Raw genomic sequence first — 21,135 nt, 5'->3', positions numbered from 1 at the left:
ACACACACATACAGAAATCAATTCCATTGCAAATTAATTTTTACTGCATATTTTGAAAATATAAGGTTGTTAGATAAATTTAACGAATTCTGAAAACATTACAAAAAAATATACTCTATCAGTAGGAAACAAAAGATTAACAAAACAAACTAATTTTTATGACAAGAAAATAATTTATCCGATTATTGATAAATTACATTGTCAGAAAATAAATTAGTAATAACGGTAGTTATAAAAATTAACGTTAAATTAACGTATTCCTCTATCCGAACCAATGACTACCCATGCAATCTCTCGTCCATTGAGTTTGGCAAACCCAACACCACTGAAAACCACAGCCTGCTCGTGTGCAAACCATATGCATGCATCCACCTAAAGAAATAACAATTTCGAAGTATTTTTCGAAAATAAAAAATTAACTGGTTTGATAGAAAGTTTTCAGAAACTATGAATACCATCTCTTTCGGTAGGTGTCCTACATTTTGGACAAGGTTTAGTCGATATTTGTATGGTTTTTTTACTAGCCTCATCCCATTTAGCCTAAAATAAAATATACCCATAAGATTTTTGCACTACTACGCGTCACAACTTTGAACAATAATAATGTAAATACATCTTTAGCCTTCTGGGGATCAATGGTATATCCGTTAGATATAGATTTGTTATTAGATGCCTCTGAAGATTGTAATTCGCATTCTCCCACATGAAATCCTTGTAAACATCTTCTACAGAATACATACTATAAATCACATATAAAGTATAAACAATATATACTTCGTGTAATTGTTCCTATTATAAATCACAATTGTGTAGGATTCTATCTAAAATATAATTCATGTATTAACTTACACCACAACCTGCAAAACATTGAATTTTACGACATTCTTCTTCATTTGCACCATCTTCTATAGATGGTGGTATTATACCCATACCACAATCTGGCCTTGGACAAAGAAGTCCACCCTCTCGTAAAACATATTCCTCTGTACTAAATCGTTGATATTGCTCATACTAAATATTAAAATATATTTCAACAACTTTTCTTAAATCTCATATAATCTCTTAGTTTAGAAAATATATACCTGCTGTGGATTAAGAAGATGAAAATGATGGACTTCTGTAATAAAAGAGTTGGAACATCCTGCGGGACAGGGAAGAGTATAGTAACCTTTTGTTGCTTCAAATTGAAACTGACGCTCGCGTAAACGTACAGAACAATATTCTTTAAAGCAATCTAAGCAAGTTACATGGGCTGCTTCGCAAGGAAAAACCAATACTGTATCCCTATATATATAGGTAAAATTAGATCATATACATATAGGTAAATTTAGATTATTATCTGATCCTCTCATTATTATCTGATACCTTATATCTGTACAAGCGAGACAAGGTACATTCATGGAATTTGGCTTGATATAATAAAGTGGTACTGCCTGGTCATCTTCACCTAAACTAATATGATTTGCACACTTGAAAAAGAATTGAGCATAAAAAACTTGTAAATCGGTATCTTCATTAGAAGATACAGATAACTCGCATAACTCATTTTCGCAATGAACCGTTATTCTTTTAGGTTGTAAAACATCTGGCCAACATTGTGGATCTCTATCTACTGTAACAGCACCGCTACCACAAGATGCACATTTGACTCTTAACTTCCCTGTAGTTACAGCTTTGCACGGCTTTGAACAATATACGTAAAAATGTGCTCGAGTTTCTCGTTGCTCTACCATAAAATATGATGAAAATTATATAATACAATTAGTTCATTTGATTTATTATAGTAAATATAACATATGTAATATAATAACCATCTGTGGATGAATTTGTCTGATCTGTTTCTTCTAATGGCAAATCTGTAAGAGTTTCATTCATTGGTTTACTCCCACTACTACTAATTGTCGAATCAAAATCAGATCCTTCTGTTACCACCTCTTCGATAATATTTACAGAATTTATACTCTTATTAAGTCTTTGATGACGATTTTGAACAGCATGAAGAATGCTTTGCTGACCCAAATCACATTCCTATATACAATTATATAGAAAAATTAAACATTTTATAAAATCATATATTAAATTTTATAAACTATAATCACAATTGTTTTGTACCTCTATTACTGTTGAATTATGTAGTTCTTTACCAGCGAAAATAATTTTAATATCTTCTGGTGCCATCCCCATTCGGGGTGCTAATATTTCTTTCACATTTTTTATATCCCATTTAGGATCTAAATCCACAGATAGAGTATTTCCTGTATTTGTTTTGATATATATACTTAATGAATTGCTAATTTTCTTTTTACCAAACCATAAAAGCTCTAACATCCTGATAAATGCGTTTTTTACTAAATCAAACAAGAAACTCATAACGATAATAATGTATTTTGTACAATCTTCTAACCATTGCACAGTCAGAAGATACAATAAACATAATTAACAACAATAAAGCCTAAACGAACATAACCTCTACTATCATAGATAACCAATATGAGAGACTAGAATTACTTCCATCATAGATAACCAATATAAGAGACTACAATATGAGAACAACTATATATGCCTGATAACTAACGCTCTCTGCAAACACTCATTTGCGATTCTATACATATTGTAATATCGATAACGTTGACCTTAATCATCGTAGAATTGATAAAAAAAAATTATAAAAACTTTTCCGTTATCAACCCAATAATAAAAATTTGCTAATATTGCCAAAAATCATATTTGAAGTATGGAAAGGAAAAAAAAGTTATTCATAATAATACAAAATTTGTTCATCATCAATATAAAGAAATATTTTTCTACTAATAATATAAATTTTATAATATCTTCATTATATCCTTAACATGCAAAATGTTTTAATTACTGTTTGAATAAACAAATACTTACATTTAGACATATTAAATTGTCGTCATTCGAATATTGAAATTCGAAAAAAGGAAGAACATGTCACTCACCTTCGACTTCTTCGTGAACAATAACGATTTTTAACGACTTTTTGATTCCGTGATTTTAGTAACAGTGGCGTTTAAAAAAACCGCGAAAAAATAGCAACAATAATGTAAGTATGAACGTAATCTTTTTCTTTTTTTTTTTTTTTTTTTTTTAAACCAAGCATTCAAAGTATTTCGATATTAAATTATATATAAAATGATTGTAAAATGTAAATTTACAAAATACTTCATCATATGCTTAATTAAAATTTCAGTTTATACATTATTTGAAACATACACTAATTAAGTACAATATATATATATATAACTTGCATATCACAATATTAACGTATCATTTCTATAAAATAAATCATTTTTTTTTCTATAATAAAATCAGTAAAAAAGAAAGACAAAAAAATAGCATAAAGCTTAGGTACTATTTACATAGTGTGTACTAAAGTAATGCATCTCATATGATGTGACAAAACTTTCGATGTTATATACATACGAGTAAATGACATATAGAATGCTTAATTAATTATTTTTACATTATGCAAGTACATAATAAAATCATTGGAGTAATATATTTTCAAATGGTTATGACACACATTACTCTCAAGGAGAGAGAAACTCTTAAAAAATATAAAAATTTTCTTATACTATTTCTATGAAGTTTATATAGCTGTGTAGCATAAAAAATCTAGATGAAATTGTATTAAAAATATATCTCTTCAAGATAAATGCATGACTAGAGCAAAAAATAGTTGGAATTTTCTCCCTCCATTTAACACTTGTAATTTCTCATCAAATGACTATATTTTTTTTCTTCAGATGTTAATATTTGCATAATAAAAAAAAAATGAAAAAAGAAAAAGAAGAAAAAGAAGGCGCGACATGAAAAGAACATAACTTTGTCACAAATACGATAAAAATTGATTAATGATTACTTTATAAATGGAAAAAAAATTATTCGAATAAGACGAACGTAGTTAATACCAAAAAGATATTATTTTGTTCAATACGAAATTCTACAATTATTAAGATAACTTAAAAGATAGGTAAACATAACGAATAAAAAAAACTGAATAAAACATATTTTTCTATAAAAGAAAAGGAGAGGATTTTATCATGCAAGTATCTTTGATGTTCTTGATACGAATATATGTTAATCCTTTCTATTCGAAGTGTTACAATAAGTTATTCTTTTCATCAATATATATATAACGTATGTATGTATGTATGTATATATATATATATATATATATATGTACATATATATATATATCAACGTCTAAAACATTAATATAGTCATTAGATTCGTTCTTTGAAGTTTAGTTTAACCGATCAATCAAAATCGATAGAGATTCATAAATCATTAAATGAAGCTCCGATTAAAAAGGATTAAAGTAAATGTGCGTTATTTGCACGATCAAGCTAGAGATTATTTATTATCGCAAAAGTGCAAAATCTATCGGAATCCCTTCAATGATCTTTTATAATGATCGCCCTATTGTGCTTTTGACCAAATTAAATAGAAATCCTCTCATAAAGTATATGACACCTAACCAGTTTTCCAAAAATAACTTTTCATACTGTCCTATATTTATTTTTTTCTTTTCTTTCTCTTTTAATTATTACTAAAAATCGCAGCTTTTTCTCTAAATTGTGCGCGTCTTGCTGCCTTCTCAGCTTCCTCACGTTTTCTTTCTTCTTGTTCCATACGAATTTCGTCCTCAAATTTACTAGATTTACGAAGCTGCTCGATCTACGGATATAAATGTAAATTATATAAGGAAAAAACAAAGAGAGTATTTTTTTTGTTATTAATTTAAGTCAGAAAAATTTTTCAGTTCTTATTTGCTTCATATTATTACAAACAATAGATTTTACCTTAGCTTCAAAAAAGTTCTTGGCACCTGATACGCCAACCTCATCCACGTCTACTTCGGTCAGACGAGCCAATTGTCCTAAGCCAGAATCCTGCTCTAATTCACCAGCATGTGCCTTACGGTAAATCAGGAGAAACTGTAACATTTTGATATACGTTCATGAATTATTACATTAAAATCTAACGAAAAAATATCTTCTAAGTGAATTTCTAATACTGCTGCTATTACTACTAATGATAATAATAATAATAATAATAATAATAATAATAATAATAATAATAATAATAATAATAATAATAATAATAATTATTATTATTATATTAAAGAAAAGATGAAAATCATAACTAATAATTATCAGTAAAATTATTATCTTCTTACTTCGCGGAAGGATATACGTCCATCACCATCTTCGTCAACTTCATGTATCATTGCCTTTAAACCGAGATGAGTTTGAGGTGCTCCTAGAACTTCCATCATGCGTTTCAATTCATTTAGATCAAGATAACCATCGTGTCCATCATCGAATCTGTAAGTTGATACAACGGTTGCTAAATATGTTAAAAAGAAGAATTCATCTGTACAGGATAATTACAAATGAATTTAGTCAAATGACAACAAAAATAGCATGAATATAAATGAGATAAAAAATAACACTTCTATCTATTTGGTCAGTATTTTTTTCTTTTTTATTAATAAAGTAAATTTTAAAAATGAATAAGTAAATTTTTTCTAAAATAAAAATGATCGATATATATGAATATTTTAGTCAATATAAATAATAATATATCAAAGTTGCATCAAAGCTGCATCATCACTTATATTGTCTTATAAAAAGAAATATCTTCGTTCGAGTATATTATGTACCGATATTTTATTATAAAAACTAACCTTTTATTTAAAATACTGACCCAATAAATAACATATAAAAAATAATGCATCAAAGAAAAAAGTTCTAGTTCTGCCATTTTCTTTGCTGAAAATTACGTTAATCGTAATGAAGGTGCTACGAGTATGAAAATATTTCTTTTTTAAGCACTATAAGATATTAATTAAAATATTTTAAAAGAGAAAAAATATTCGAAATCGTTAAAAATAACTGTATTACTTCAATAGTATTTGATAAAAGTATAATGTAACGGATCCTACATCAAAATATCGTCGACTTCAAAAATGTTCAGAGATTAGGACACACCGAATAAAGATCGATGAGTATAATAAGGTACAAATTGTTATTTTTTAACTGAAATAAATTAAATTTAGGTTTCTAAAAAATCCCACAATATCGATACGCTCCTGTGATGAAATATATAAAGGCGAACTATCGTAAAGGTCGAGGTTGCGCGCTTATAAACATACTCGAACGACAAACATACTCTGATCGATAAGAAAATGTAAAAAGTAGATTAAAACCGTTCTTCGATCGATCGTTCCACTGAACGCAAACTCCTCGCTTCGTTGAAGCATCTGAAATCTTTTATTTATTATCAGATTTTTTTTTTTAATCAATGACAGTACGAAGATATTTCTTTTTTAAAGAAAATATTATTTTATACGAATAGCATTTATATTATATATTATATATTATATATATTACATATTATATAATATATTATGTATTATATATTATATATTATATTATATTATATATATATACATGCATAGAAAATATGGAGGAAGAAGAACGAGAATGAAAGCTATTATATTCGTTCAATTTGTCGCAGCATCATTTCTAAGGGGAGAAATATAAAAAATCAGGCCAAGGTAAGCATACAAATACGTATAAGATATTCCTTCTAAGTTCTCCGTATTACTACCCTTTACTTGGAAAGATCGATATTGCGGAGATCGCTCTTTTGTACGTATAAAGGGCAGGTTATCAACGACTCATTGATTTAACATTTAGCACCGCCAAGAGAAAGTACAGTAAAACGAATATATGTCATGAGCTAATTGTATCGATTTACTAAGAAAGAATGGTTATTCTGCATAGTTCGAATAAAAATTATTCGATTAAAAAATAATTTATCAAATGGGAATATTTCTAACTTCTCCATTTTCTTTGCCGGAAATGTTATTAATTGTGTTATGTGTGTATACTACGTGTGTATGATAAAAATTGTTTTCCAATTTCTTAATAACAAATTAAATTTTAAATAACAAATAATATTTTAAATTATTTTAAAATTATTTTGTAATTTAAGAATTTGAAAGAAAATTTGTTTAATGAAATTTTTTAGATTATAAATACCGGTATATTAAATAATAATCAACGAAGTATAACGGACCATATATCATGTCGTCAAATACAAAAATGGTCGAAGAGGTTATGATGCACATAGAATAAAAAAAAAATCGATGAGTATTATAAGGCACAAGCTGCTATTGTTTAACTCGCTTGTCACGACTATGACAACTATAACTTCCTCATGGAACTCTATGCTCTACTATAAAGATGTATACTCGAAATTCGCTGAATCGCCAGAGGTACCTAAGCACGAAACACTCCTTCTCATGGTAATATGAATTGCCAGCACGTTGTACATTCATCGACCCTACTGAACATTTATTAAGACCGCAATACAGCAGGTTATTGTCACCGTGGTTTTGGATTAACTCGATACCTGTACGAGTAAATATGAATCACTTTTACTTACACGTAATCTTGGTTAAAAGATTATATAGTGGTAGAACGAGCTATTAATCCTGGAGAAAGTGTAATGCTTATAATAAAATGTTCATTTACAACACCAACTTATTTCGTAGATAAGGAACTAATTATTAGTACTTTTCTTTTATTATGGAATTTATTTTTTTAGAAAGCATATGCTAGACACAACCCTCTTATAAAACCGTTAATTCGTACCGTATTATGAGAAATTACGGAATAACATAAATTGAACGGATACGTTCTGTATTATGTGAAAACCATGTATATAGGATACTTCTAGAAACCGTACAAAATTTAAGAGATTTCGTTCCATGTCAAATTTGACATATAATAAAATGAAATATTATTTGCAATTAAAAAATTTTTCATGATTTGACAATATACATTAATTTACATTAAAATTGAAAAAAGAAAAGAAAAAATTCAAGAATTTAAAACGAAATAGATAAAATAGAAAGTTTGCGAATTCAAGTAATTAGAAAATCTCATTGTAATTTGATTATGGAATATAACTATGATAAGATATTTATCTGTGATTTTATGTAATAATTAAGACCCGTTGCATTAACCATTGTGTTACACCATGGATCACTTTTGTTTTGTGTAATCTTTGGTACAGTGTATATATGTGTATTGGACAGTTTATGCAATTTTTACATTGTGTTATATTAAAACAGTGCTCTTACAGTGCGTTATAGGAGATGTTATAAGAGAATACCTTGCAATTTTTTGTTTACCGTTTTATATCGAAACCGTTTTCAGAAAGTACCGCGCTATAGGAGGATATTTTGTAATTCTTTTACTGTGTTATATTGAATTATAAAAAGGTATCTCGTAATTTTTTTATCGTATTCTCTGAATACCGTGTTATATCGAAACAGTGTTCTTAGAATACCGTGTTATATCAAGACTATGTTCTCAGAGTACCGTATTATAAGAGGGTTCCCTGTATATATGTATACTTCGTTACGTTAGATATGTATCAATCGATTTCTTTATGCAACCTATCCTCCATCTGGTAGGAAAAGTTCAGCGTTCTAAATTCACAGGCACAATTTCTAATATTCAAAATATAGTACGACTAATCGATAAATTCATGATCGGTATATCATTTGAATTGTCGAATAAATTCTTTCTCCGATTACGTATTCGATACACGCAATTTCTTAGAATGACTACGAAATAACGGCTCGTACACAAATACGTAATGAGGATACAGAAATCCGCACGTTGGTTTAGATATACGATTCACGAAGGGCTTTGCTGCACGTGGTGTTTACACTATGAGAGGGAACGTAACGATCGGTAAATGTACACAACTTCTATTTTAAAACACAAGACGTCTGATACTTTAAAAGAAACGATATCGTCTAATACTCAAGAAATCGATGATCACGTTGATGGTAATTTTTTTTTTGTTCTTAGAAAAAGAAACAATATGTACAAAAAATGTTCATTTACGCTTTCAAATTTGACGCGTAATTTTCTGCGCCAATTTTGAATTTTTAACCTTCGCTTCCCGTTATTTCCACTCATTTCTCGTAACATTTTCGATTAGATCTTAGAGGAAATTAAAGTATAGTCAAAGTCGGAAGAGGATGATAAAGACGCTGAAAATTCAATCAAAATAAAAGGAAACCTTGTCACCGTGCGACTCATCGAGACAGGAAATGCAAGATAGATAACCACAAGATACGAAACATCTGCGGATACATGTTCGCTATCATGTGTCACCGAATAGTCAAACCACAAAGTACAAAATATGTTCATATATACATATATACATGGTAGATTGTTTAAAGTGAAAAGTGTTCCGCCGAGTTGGCTACCGATATTGCTTGAGACGCTTGGTAAACATATTCGCGAGACAGTAACCGGCAGTTTGAAATGATCACCTTACGTGACTCACCCCGTCTTTGTGAGCGTGCGTCAGCGTATATGTATGCTGCACACGTAGAAAGAAAAACAGGGACCTCGTAGCATACCGGTTTCTGAAAAGTGCGTCTTCCCTTAATAGAAAAAAAAAAATAGAATTCCGTAAACTGTTTTGTGGAAAGAAGTATCCCGATTTATGAGGTAAAAAAAGGAAAAGTTTCCATATTTTCGACGAATATTAGTGTATTAATTTTATCATAGAAGACAATGAAAGCAAACATTAATGAGTACGACAGATATTATAAAATGTTTACGAAAAAAAAAAAAGACCGTATCAAAAGAGATAAGCAGTTTTACCCGAATAATATCCAATGAATTTTTTCTTTTTTCTTTGTTCTGTGAAACAATTCTGAATTTATAATACGTAGGTTTCAAAAGAAGTTGATATATCTCCGAGAGACAACATTAAACGATAAAGGATTACTATCTACGTTAGATAATATAAAGTTAAAATCAGTGTATTCGTCTCAAAAGATAAAGTTAACGATATTCGTATGAGAATCTTTAAAAAGATCACAGTGTTTCATTTAGTTACAGATAAAAATATTTGGATGGTTATTAAGAAACAATGAGTCAAACGGACTTCGATCATTCATAGATAGAGATAGAAACTTATGTTTACGACTTTTCTTTCAAACTTATTGTTTGAATACATATCGATGATAGGAATAAAAGAAAAAGTATGACTTTTTTTTGTCGGTGAATAGGTCAATGTCGAATTGTCTATTATAAGAATAAAACGAACAATCATATTCTACAATCAGGTATCATTAACGCAGCATCCTTGCATTGTGACATTCATGTTGGAAGAATACAAATACGTAGTAATAATATGCACGTCACGAAATGTTTTCTCACGAAATATGTCGTATCATACATAATCAATTAAGGAAAAACAACGAATGGTATTATTATAACAATATCTTTGTCTTTCTATAAAGTAAGAAACTAATGAAAAAAAGTATAGAGATAATATGAAAAAGAAAATATTATAGTCGCTCTCTCTTTCTCTCTCACCTGTTGAAGGTTTGCTCGTATCGTTTGATCTCCCGGCGAGAGAGCTCATGGAATTCGGTATAGACGTTAACAAATCTGTATTGTTTCTTCACTTCTTTACCCTCATCGAGATCCTCGTTGATCCGTTGCCTCCTGCTAAGAATGTTACTAAGCTCAGCGTCTGCAGACATCTCCTATCTTTACCAAAGATTTCCCTCCAACCGAGTGAATTATCTCTCTCTTTCTATATTTTGATGTCCTTTAGAACGAAGTTTCACGTTTCTCTCTGCAGGTACCGCTAGACTTTTCTCGTTCTAGTTCGTTAGAACGTTAAGTAAAGGTAAATAACTGAACGTAAGATTCTTGATGTTAATTAAATCCTCGCTAAATCGTTCTGTCAAATTAAAGAGACAGTAGAAAGAGAAAGAGAGAGAGAGAAAAAGAGACAGAGAGAAAAAGGGAGAAAGAGGGAGAGAGAAAAAGAGAAATAAAAGACGAACCACACACCACGATGAGACCACATGCACTGGCATGCATTGACGGCGCGCCGAACGAATCGACTGGTGCGAGCGCGGATTCGTTCCCAGGGCCGTATTCGAAGAAAACCAATAAGGCGCTAATATCACCTTTTATCTGAATCAATTTTCATATGCTATTTTTTCCTTTTCTTATATATATATATATGATAATTATATACGATATAATATATACGATATTTAATAATATTGAATAAAATATATTGAATTAATTATTATTATTTATGTTATATATTTAATATAATTTTTATTGTTTTACAGATTACACCTTACTATTCATAATTGGAGACAATTCAAGTTTTAAATTATATAAAAAACGCGTGATAACGAATAAAGAAGTATTTTAAAATATTTCTCTGAATCCGATAAAAATTCTTTGCTCTCTTTTTTTTTTGTGGAAGAAGGAGTAAACCAAATTGTGAAAGATAAAACACAATTTATACTTACTAATACTCTTATATGCATAATCAAAGTCCAGACGAAAAAACTGATTAACTTTTTAATGATATCTGCGAGTTAGGACGATGACCTTTTAAAGAATCTGTTTCAATACTAATTTAAATAAATACAATATGAATACTCACAAATATTTATTTTAAAAGATACAAATATTATCATACTTTTCGCTTTTCAGTAAAACACGAATACGCTATTTTGATTGGTTTTCTTCCTTTACGTCATATTCTGAATAACATCTGAGTAACACAAAACTATATAGTTTATATCAGTTTTATTCAACCAATAAGAAGTTTTCTTAAATATCAGATTCTTCCTACGGTCGACATGATTGGTCGTCAATGTCAAACATAACAAATAATAGCTAATTACAAGTTTCGTATCTTTCTACATTCATTATATAAACACGTTACGATTGGTTAAACTGAATACATGCTTAAAGAGTATTAACTCTTTAAGAGATTTTTTAAATTATTATTTCCGATAGAATTATCATTTCTTTAAACTAATTTAACAACATGAATATGAAATATTCATTTCCAGCGAGTACATATTGAGTGGAATCTTTTTATCGATATAATTACATCGAGCATCCATAGAAGTAAGTTTGACTAAGAGCGTCATCTGGTATTCTTTTCATGGATTGGCTATCCTTATTGGTCCTTCTCTCTCCGTTCGTTTCCCTTACTCCTTTCTCATTCTTTCTTTGTGGGAGAAAAACAAGTAAGAGAGAGCGTATGCAATATTTAACGCAGGTGGAAAGCCGTAAACGTAGTTATCAACGGTAGAATATTTCCTTTTGGACAGAATAGAGAACAACAAAGAAAAAATCCAGTGACTGCGCAGTTAAGTTAACGCGACCACGCGCGCGAATCTTAGAAAAGGAAAGAGCTCTGTGTTACGTAGGAAAAACAGAGGAAGGAAGAGTGGTGGGCGGAAGAGGCGTGTGCTGACTGACCGACCACCACATCAAGCTTTTCATAGGCTCTGTTTCTTGGCATTGCAATTATCTAGGAAGCATAGATACTCGCGGGTTTAACAACGGCGTACCGCTTGTATAAATCCTTGTGTTCCTACGTTCGTGCACTCGTGTTCGCGTTCATTGCACACGGTCAATCGAACGCCCCTCGTAACCCGTAGCTACTACGTGTCCAAAGATTTTCTTCTTGATGCAATTGATTTGGATAAAAATTAGTGACAACAAAATATTACGATCATTTCATACACGTGTGAAAATAACGTACCTATGAGGACCGAGGCGAGCTACGTAAGGCAGCAAGGTTTGACGGTAGTGGATAATTCAGAGGTTGGTTTGCGACGTTTATGAGCATGCCGACGAAAGGGAAGCAACAACATCACCTGGCCCATCACCATCATCATCATCAACAGCAACATCATAATCCACATCAGCAACATCCGCTTGTAGTCAACGTTAACGTTAATAATCCTGGTGTTCATCATCTGTCCCAAGGATACAGTACGGTGGTTGCCACGAGTACACCGCGTTACATTTCGAATGCCGGTGAGTCATTTTTATTTTCTTAATCTTCATATTTTTTACAGTTTATAATTTTAACAATTTCTTATCGTATATTTTTAACCTGAGATACACCTCACTTAGGAATGCTTTTAACGAGATGTATATATATGTCATATAATAGTCATAATTTGAGGTTAGAATGGTCACGCGGGCCATGTGCCTACTCGTTGTAGTATCAAGAATATCGAAAGAGAAGCACTCATCGTTATGATATATATATATATATATATATATATATATATATATATATATTTATATATATATTAATTTGATATGAGTCCAAAATTGTTAGATACGACGTCAATTTTATTCTATATATTTGTATTCTTCGCTTACAAATATTCTTTAATGAGTTGTGAGGTTATGAATCTTCTGAAATAACTATTTGCAAGCTGTAAATAAATTCATTAAAATTTTGATGGTTCCAATAGCATTTCGTTACATAAGTTTATTAAATTTAGTTTATGTTACATTTATAAACTTCCTTTAATAATATTCTTGCTCTTAACGCAAAGGAAAAATATTGCCGTTTATATTTATTCAACAAAATATTAGAATTTGAAGACTTATTATGAATAGAACAGTAATTAAAATATATATGAAATAATTCGCTTGAAGATATTATGACTAGGAAATAATGTATAGCTCGTAATGTATATAAAGTTATAGTTGACGTTAGTCCTGTTGATAGCATTATAGAATATCTTTCTACTTAGTTAAACTATTATCTAATCTAATAAATAATGAGGAAAGAACTAATTTTAGAATTAACAAGATCTAAAATAAATTATTACTTATAATATATGCAAAAAAATATTCAGGCTTTGAATAAAAAATATTCAGGCTGTGAATGTGTATACAGTACAAAGATAAATTTAAATTCCGTTTTGTGTAAATATGTATACGAATTATTACCAAAGAACATAAATAATAGGGAACAAATGTATTTATCTTTTCTCAAGAATTTCTTTTTATCTTTTACGAAAGTAAATACATTTACTAGAAAAGAAGTTAGATATTGGTAAGAAAAGTTGAGTTGAGATTAAACAAATCGAAGACACAAAAGAAGATTGATTAGGACAAAATAAACAATTTAATTTGCTATTATCTTGCAAAGATGTCCGAACTTTGAATTATGTTGATTTTATCTAGTAAACTGTATGTATATAGTAGTTTAATCTCCAGCTATATATCTTGAAAATTCATATGATTTATCTCGTTTTTTTTCGCCTTTATCTCTACAACATATTTTTATAGAAATTTTTTTTTTTTTTTTTTTTTTTTTTTTTTTTTCATCTATATCTTCGATATCGTAAGAAGTAGTAAAATTCTTAGTATGTTAAAGTTACGCACTCCGAAGGCCTTGTAGTAATCACGTTGTGTTATAAAAAGAAAGGCCTCTGAGTGGCTGTATATAGATATTCAACTCGACAAATCAGATCGCTCGGAATCCTTATGTTAGAAAGAGCGGTAGATACAAAATGTGAATCATTTAGAATCTTCTATTTGATTAAATTTTCTAAATATAAATTATATTTTTTTTTTTTACCTGGCATATATCGTAATCTGTAAAATAATGAAACATGATTTTAAGAAGAAATTAAAATGATAATAAATTTAAATAAGAAAATATGCTGAAAAGTGTGTGAAAAATGAATACAAATTCATTTAATATATGTCATTTTAAAGTAAAAGTTTTATATGAAAAATTGAAAGATTGAAAATATCATTAACATTTGATTTTGCAAGCAATTATTCTATTATTAATATAAATTGATAACAAACATATGGTACCTAAATCAGAAGAATCCATTACACTAGTTATTAATATCACGTAAAAGAAATTATAATTCGCAAAGCATATTGTCAGTTAGGTTAGCATCATGACGTTGAGCATGGTAATGCGCAAACTGAACGAAAACGAGCCCATAGAGGAGCACACCTTTTTTACAATCATGGTAGTTATATCGTTGTTTGGTTGGTAAGACGTTATTCTCAAGACTGTGCTCTTTCGTGTCCGTCGTTATTCCGGCGGTTCAAAGTACTAAAACGATAGTTATAAACTTCATTCTCAAGAAACGTTTTTAATCTTATTAGTATTCTTGTAATCCTTTCGTTTGTATAACGCGCGGGACGGGACATTATTTCGTTTAGCAAAAAGCGTGTATTAGAGACATTCTACTCTACCAAAGAAGGCATATACTGTTTTAGTAACGACGAGCATATGGTTAAGAGTCCTCGTGTCGGGTGCGTGGCGAAATTCATTTATCCTACGCGTGTTTATCCCGGTCCTTCTCGTGTATCGCGTTTATCAGATAAAGAATTGTAATTATTAAAAAGAAAAAAAAAAAAAAAATTAAGAATTATAATTTGAAGAAAAAAGAAAGTTCAGAGAGAAGGTAGGAAAAACGATTATAAAAGATAATTATTCTATTCTTTTCTTTGACGTAACCAAAAATCAACAGCCTTGATATTTACTTGTTACAATTATTGTAAGGAAGCAAATTCAAAGTACCGCCAAGAAAATTATATAATACTTTTTATTTCTGAACAATAATCTTTGTTTAAACGATTCGTCGCACGTGACCAATATTAGTAAATCGATTTGGATTCCTAACGGAATAGAAATTTTCTTTTTCTTCGTGGCGTGAATGTTCACGATTAGTTAACATTATTTTTTCACACATATATATATACACACACATCGTAACGGAGTGCACGCGATCGCCACGCGTACACATAATCACGCCGTTAACATGCACTTAACCGTCAAGGACATGTGTCATCATTGACTTAAAGACGGCCTACTCAGACTGGACATACGTCCCCACAACAGCACCGTACGACGGAAATGTCGACAGTTGTAGGTAAGTTCGTCGCGCGCATAACACCAACATCAGTCGAATGTTTTTTACATTGTTCGTACATACCATCATGAGATGCCGGATGTTCGTCGAATGGATCATACAAAGGGTCAGGCAGACAGGGAAAGAGATATGTACTCTTTTCTTTTACATGGAATAATATTCCATCTACAATGTTGCTGATTCTCTATTTTTCTTCATAATATTTTTTGTATGTGAATACGAGATATAACAATTTGTTTTTGCTTTCACAAAATCTATCATGATTCGCACGTAACAATTTGAAACGCCATAAGAAAAGCAGAGACGGCACGATACTGAGCATGATGGCGATAAATTGTTTTCTTGCTGCGTGTTTCTGAACGGTACTGCAAGATGGCGCGTTAGGTTTTAATTAATCCCATACTTCCATTTCGTACATCCGTTGTGAGATATGAGAAAAAAAATTAATTTTATTGTTGGCTTTATAATGTTATTAAGTTTCTTAAAAATGTGAACTTTTTAATATGTTGAATGATAAAAATAAATTAAAGATAACATTAACAGAATTTGAAGGAAAGCTCTTGTTATTTGATCATTCGATATTGGTTGTTTACAGGACATATTCTTTTGATGTTCTTGATAAATTTAAATGATGAAATTGATTGGTAAATTAAAATGAATGAATATCATAATGCAAAGTAAAATTTGAATAGTTTATAATCGTGTTGCAGGACTAGAGAAACGTACGTAATGTTCAATCGTGATTTTCAGGTGAAAGTTGGCTCAGGTAACAAACTTGAAGTTCGATAAAATCCGGATCATTATTTAGGTGACTAGGTAGACATAGAAATACAGTTTGGTTCGTCATAATTCTTGCAAAATTATGGTATTGTTAAAGAAGAAAATGTTTAGAGAAATGAAGTTATTTACATATATATATATATATACAATTGTTATGACTATTTATAAATATTTATTCCTCGAACCATATATATATATATTTTTTTTATTTTATTTTATTTTATTCTATTCTATGTTGTATTATATTATATATAAATCTCTCATATGTTTTGAGCAATAAATATTTATCGTATATATTTATGCATGTATATATTTATATTTGTTATATATAACAAGCAAACTGTTCAAAGATTATATATTGGAAGTAAAATTTGCAGCACGAAATATAAAAGAATTAAAACAAGCGTGTAAAAAGAGAATGAAATACTATTAAGCTTCTCTCTCCGGATGTTCGGCGGCCTCTTTCTTGAGCGAGCGGCCTTGTCAGGAATGCGTATTTTCTACCGGTTCTCCGCGTACTTACTTCGCTACGGATCAGTGTTACGAACGTCCGCCATTCCTCTTAATGTTACCAACGAAAATTTTATCTTTAGTAATATCATTTCGTGTATTGTTTCACGGTGATTTCTATAACAATAAAATTGATTAATGTATTATTATCTTTACGATCTTTACAAGCAAGCGCTCTATCGATGAAAGTAAAAAAAAAAAAAAAAAGAAATATAGAATCTGCATTTCCCTACATCTTATGGTATATAAATTATCGGTTGAAAGTTGAAAAAAAAAGGAAAAAAAAAATAATATATAACGCAGCTGTAGTGGACAGAGAACACTTTCAACTATCGATGACATAATCAAACGGTTTCTCTTGCACTATGCAACAGGCAATATAACGGTAAGGCGTACTCTACAATATATAAATTCTTCACTTATAAAAGCATTTCGAACCACCAATCAGAGAAGCGTGTATACGGCCTTACAGTGCTACGTGACATTTCTCATGATTACCGTTTTAGTCGACGACTCGATTTACGCGATATAAAACAATACCGTATTTTGCTATCGTATGTCGTGAAGAGAAGGCATAAGACGCCTTCTTCCGATCGCGTTGTCCTGTTATACTTACATTTGTCACGTATCCATGATTCGAATTAAAATTGAATTTTCGAATACGTTCGAATTCTCTAGCTATTTGCTTATCCGTCGGTAAAGAAGTTTCCGTATAAATCGTATTCTTTTTCAAGAGAATGAAATTACCGACTAGGTAAGATCGATATGAATAGAAAAACGAAGTCGTTGAATAAAAAAAAAAGAGGGAGAGTGGAAAGAGAGAATCGCTATTGCATTCTCCCGCGTGTCATGCCAAAGGCACGCTATTTCTCTCTCTCTCTCTCTCTCTCTCTCTTTATCTGTCTCTTTCTCTTTTAGTTCGCACTCTCTCCCTCTCATCCCCTCCTTCTCTCCCGGTTGGGTTAAGGCTCTTGACCACGGTGTCGGCGACGGTGGTTAGGCGTCCGTCGGTGCCCAATTTCAGATAGTTTCAGGGTTAGCACGCAATAACGCGTAGTGCCGAGCATAAAGGCTGTTGGCAAGGGTGGCAGGTCATTGCCCGGACGAGGGAGAAAGCCGGGATATATCGACCCTCCCTTCGTACAGACTCTCCTTCGTCCAGACGTTCGTTTGCTCGCTCGCTTGCTCTCTCGTTCGTTTGTTCGTTCTTTCGTTCGTTCTTTCTTTCTTTCTTTCTTTCTTTCTTTCGTCGTTCGTCGTGTCTGCTGCGTTGAATCTCCTACTCTTTTCTCCTCCTCTCTTCGTTTCTCTCTATCCTGCCCCCACCTCTCTTCCCTCAGTCCGGTAACCTCGTACTAAACGCCCACGTAGAGAGTACTACTGTTCGACACCACGAGGTTTCCATGCTACCTTTCCAAGGTCAACGGCTCGAGGGCTCAAAGACCCCTGGAAAGCGACTTGTATGGTTCGTCTTTCCCTCTCCTTCTTCCTACTTCTTCTTCTTTCTCTTTTACTCTTTTTCACGCTGATGTTACGATAAACTTAGCGAAACTCGAGATCGAACGTATTCCTAAAAACAACTTGAGAACCAATCGTTCTCTCTCTCTCTCTCTCTCTCTCTCTCTCTCTCTCTCTCTCTCTCTCTCAACCATTATTTTTTTCTTATCGTACCGTAGGTGATTAAGGAGTATCGTTTGTATAAGCAGAATTACATTTAGCTCGATATGAAGTTCGAACGATTAGAATCTTTTGTTGAGAACAGAAACTGTACTATACAAAAGTGTTCCATATAAAATTTGAAGCTCTTGTTAAAATCTTACTAACGTTATTTCATAAAGAAACAGTAGTCAATGGGTAGAACAGCGAGGAAAGACAATACATACACACATGCATATAGAGAGGCTTATCTTTGTTAACCGACTTTACTTCTTAGCTTCTTTCCTGATCGATCAATTCACAAGACATTCTTTGCAGAAGAAGTAGCGATAACGCGTTACTTATATTCTATTATATATATATAAACTTTTCTTTGTGCTTATTTATCTGCTTAATTAAGAAAAAAATCATTATAATTAGATAAAACTCTATCGTCTTCTTGGAATAAGTTTGATACAAAGAAAAAAGGTAGAACGAGGATGATTCTTCACTCTCAGATCTACATCGGCAATGACTCAGAAGAGCAGCAGCACGATTTTGCCATGTGCGAAGGACTTTGAACTTAGCCGCATGTCTCGTACGATCGAAACGGTCCAACCGAGAGAGACGACAACAATATAGGAGGGTTGCGACGCCCCTTCTCTTCGTCCTCCTCTTTACATTATCCTTCCCTTCTCCTCTCGGACCCCCCTCTTGTCAGTCTGGCTCTTCTCACGGCAGCCGCGCAGACAGGATCGTCGTATTTCTACTATTTTCGAAATCTTCAGTTTTTCTTCTTCGAACACGACTAGACGATTCTCTTTATCTTTTCTCATCCTTCCTTCCACTTACCTTTTTCGTATTCTTTTCTTCTAGTCCGCCTACACACATACACACACAAAACATGCATGCGCGCGCATGCTCATTGGACTAAGCGTCGACAAGACCTCATGCAGTAAGAAACTAAGACGTAGCTTCAGTGTTAGCATATTTTTCAAACATGCTTATCTCTTCAAACAGTTTTTCCTATTAAACTAAATTATTTGATTTTATTAGTTTTAATTCATGATTATTTAATGGAATTTAATTTCAAAGATAGAATTTTTACTTAGCATATAGAAAATCTTAGATTGACGACTAAATAGAAGATGCTTACGGAAGAGCAAATCTTTTCACATTCGCTCACAGGATGTCCGTTCATCATGGATATATTGAAGATATCAATGGTCATGAGAATCAACATTTTCTCCGTCCCTCCCTCCCTCTTCCTCCCCCCCTCTCTCTCTCTCTCGATGTATTTCCTCTTTTCGCCATTCTCCAAGTTATGTAGGTCACACGTCTCCCTTCATGCACCTATCCTAGGCAAGCGAATCTAGGCTGTAAGCAGAGCGGCGAGTGCGTGTAGGTATCGATCGAACCACGGCGTCGCTGCGACCCGACTTGGTTGGTGCATCGTCGTCAAAACTGGGTTACCTACCGAACGAATTTACACATGCGGATCATCTTCCTCTCTTCCTTGAAGTGGCCTTTAGCCTTCTTCTCGCGTCTCCCTTTCTTCTCTTCGTCCACTTCATCGTTGGATTAGCGACATTCTCCTTTACTTGTGCTTTTTTCGCGTATTCGGAATGATTTTCAATATCGTCCCAGTTTAAATTTCAACTTTACGTTCGTTAAATTCTTTATCGCATAGGTGTGTATTTAATAATGACGGGAAGGCTCGAACTGAGAATAATTGTTTTACAGTAGGAGACAGGTGTTCTGACGCTGGTCACCAGATCTCATCTTTTGTTCCCTTCTCTGCCTTCTTCACAGCCATTTCTTCTCCCATTTGGAAAAATATTTTTTCTTCCAACCATTTTATTACTTTCTCCACTTCCTTCCATCTTTACTAAATGCTTCATTCTTGTATTGAAATACGGATGCGTGATTTATTCCCTTTGGGATTTCTTGGGCGTATATCGTGCTTGTAAAATTTATTACAAGAAATATTTTTTTTAAATATGAAAGAAGTACTGTAACGGTTAATTGTTATTTCTGAATTAGTATAAATTGCCTACAATATTTTACCAATTCGTTTCCCTTGGTCATTAGATTTTCTAGATTTCTATATCTGTACATCGTCTTCGTACACACATATTATCTGTTTTTATAATTGTACTTTCTTACTGTCCTTTTACAACATATTTCGTATATTAACAGAGATGTTATTGAATCATAATCGTTTAGAGATTTTCGGACGACAATTGACGGAAGTTCTCGAGACAAAGAAGACATTTTTTCATGTCATGACTTGATTATTTGAGATATATAAGATAAATATACAAATAAAAACAAAAATAACTTTAAACATTTTTCACGAAATCATTCAGAATGAATCATTGTTTATA

At 31.6% G+C, this 21,135-nt stretch overlaps 3 protein-coding genes and 2 long non-coding RNA genes across 7 annotated transcripts in view; 1 reads left to right on the top strand and 4 right to left on the bottom strand.

Moving 5' to 3' along the window:
* Positions 1 to 21: 21 nt before the first annotated feature.
* On the bottom strand, positions 22 to 2,756 carry LOC124957686 (E3 ubiquitin-protein ligase parkin). Of its 2 annotated transcripts, XM_047514856.1 has the most exons (8): positions 2,113 to 2,747; positions 1,812 to 2,028; positions 1,366 to 1,726; positions 1,083 to 1,284; positions 850 to 1,011; positions 614 to 739; positions 456 to 540; positions 22 to 372 (listed from the first exon to the last, which is right to left on the bottom strand). In XM_047514856.1, the coding sequence occupies exons 1-8, from the start codon at positions 2,368 to 2,370 to the stop codon at positions 263 to 265; spliced, it is 1,521 nt and encodes a 506-aa protein (XP_047370812.1). In that variant the 5' UTR covers positions 2,371 to 2,747; the 3' UTR covers positions 22 to 262. The 2 variants fall into 2 exon arrangements, 1 of the variants encoding a protein (XP_047370812.1); XR_007103717.1 differs by having other exon boundaries at positions 22 to 540; positions 614 to 725; positions 2,113 to 2,756.
* A 436-nt stretch (positions 2,757 to 3,192) lies between these two features.
* On the bottom strand, positions 3,193 to 10,962 carry LOC124957688 (EF-hand domain-containing protein D2 homolog). 2 transcript variants are annotated; one of them, XM_047514859.1, is made up of 5 exons: positions 10,925 to 10,953; positions 10,446 to 10,738; positions 5,204 to 5,351; positions 4,827 to 4,961; positions 3,193 to 4,701 (listed from the first exon to the last, which is right to left on the bottom strand). In XM_047514859.1, exons 2-5 carry the CDS (start codon positions 10,613 to 10,615, stop codon positions 4,564 to 4,566), a joined length of 591 nt encoding a protein of 196 aa, XP_047370815.1. In that variant the 5' UTR covers positions 10,616 to 10,738; positions 10,925 to 10,953; the 3' UTR covers positions 3,193 to 4,563. The 2 variants fall into 2 exon arrangements, with proteins under 2 accessions (XP_047370815.1, XP_047370814.1); XM_047514858.1 differs by having other exon boundaries at positions 10,446 to 10,962.
* A 573-nt stretch (positions 10,963 to 11,535) lies between these two features.
* LOC124957691 lies at positions 11,536 to 13,241 on the bottom strand. Its single transcript, XR_007103720.1, has 2 exons — positions 12,661 to 13,241; positions 11,536 to 12,120 (listed from the first exon to the last, which is right to left on the bottom strand). It is a non-coding gene; the product is annotated as an uncharacterized LOC124957691 (long non-coding RNA).
* Positions 13,242 to 14,098: 857 nt separating this feature from the next.
* Positions 14,099 to 16,453, bottom strand: LOC124957689. The gene is made up of 3 exons (XR_007103718.1): positions 15,887 to 16,453; positions 14,751 to 15,000; positions 14,099 to 14,522 (listed from the first exon to the last, which is right to left on the bottom strand). It is a non-coding gene; the product is annotated as an uncharacterized LOC124957689 (long non-coding RNA).
* Positions 14,824 to 21,135, top strand: part of LOC124957682 (eukaryotic translation initiation factor 4 gamma 3-like) — a 37,592-nt gene continuing 31,280 nt past the window's right edge. Inside the window, exon 1 of the mRNA XM_047514836.1 lies at positions 14,824 to 15,823. Within this exon, the coding sequence (XP_047370792.1) occupies positions 15,808 to 15,823 (16 nt within the window). The 5' untranslated portion in view covers positions 14,824 to 15,807. The remainder of the gene's footprint in view (positions 15,824 to 21,135) is intronic.

The sequence above is a fragment of the Vespa velutina genome, chromosome 2, assembly GCF_912470025.1.
Source record: "Vespa velutina chromosome 2, iVesVel2.1, whole genome shotgun sequence".
NCBI classification, from domain to species: Eukaryota; Metazoa; Arthropoda; class Insecta; order Hymenoptera; family Vespidae; genus Vespa; species Vespa velutina.
Note: the sequence above shows the minus strand (reverse complement) of the source record. Positions and strands in the feature narration are given on the sequence as shown.

Bases quoted from the DNA above. Each gene is read 5' to 3' on its own strand.
- LOC124957686 (XM_047514856.1), bottom strand. From the start codon at position 2,370: ATGAGTTTCTTGTTTGATTTAGTAAAAAACGCATTTATCAGGATGTTA. The intron at 2,029-2,112 runs GTACAAAACAAT...AATTGTATATAG, and splicing joins ATAATTCAACAGTAATAGAG to GAATGTGATTTGGGTCAGCA. The intron at 541-613 runs GTATTTACATTA...ATTTTATTTTAG, and splicing joins ATCCCCAGAAGGCTAAAGAT to GCTAAATGGGATGAGGCTAG.
- LOC124957688 (XM_047514858.1), bottom strand. From the start codon at position 10,615: ATGTCTGCAGACGCTGAGCTTAGTAACATTCTTAGCAGGAGGCAACGG. The intron at 4,962-5,203 runs GTAAGAAGATAA...AAAATGTTACAG, and splicing joins GACGTATATCCTTCCGCGAA to TTTCTCCTGATTTACCGTAA. The intron at 4,702-4,826 runs GTAAAATCTATT...TTATATCCGTAG, and splicing joins AGAACTTTTTTGAAGCTAAG to ATCGAGCAGCTTCGTAAATC.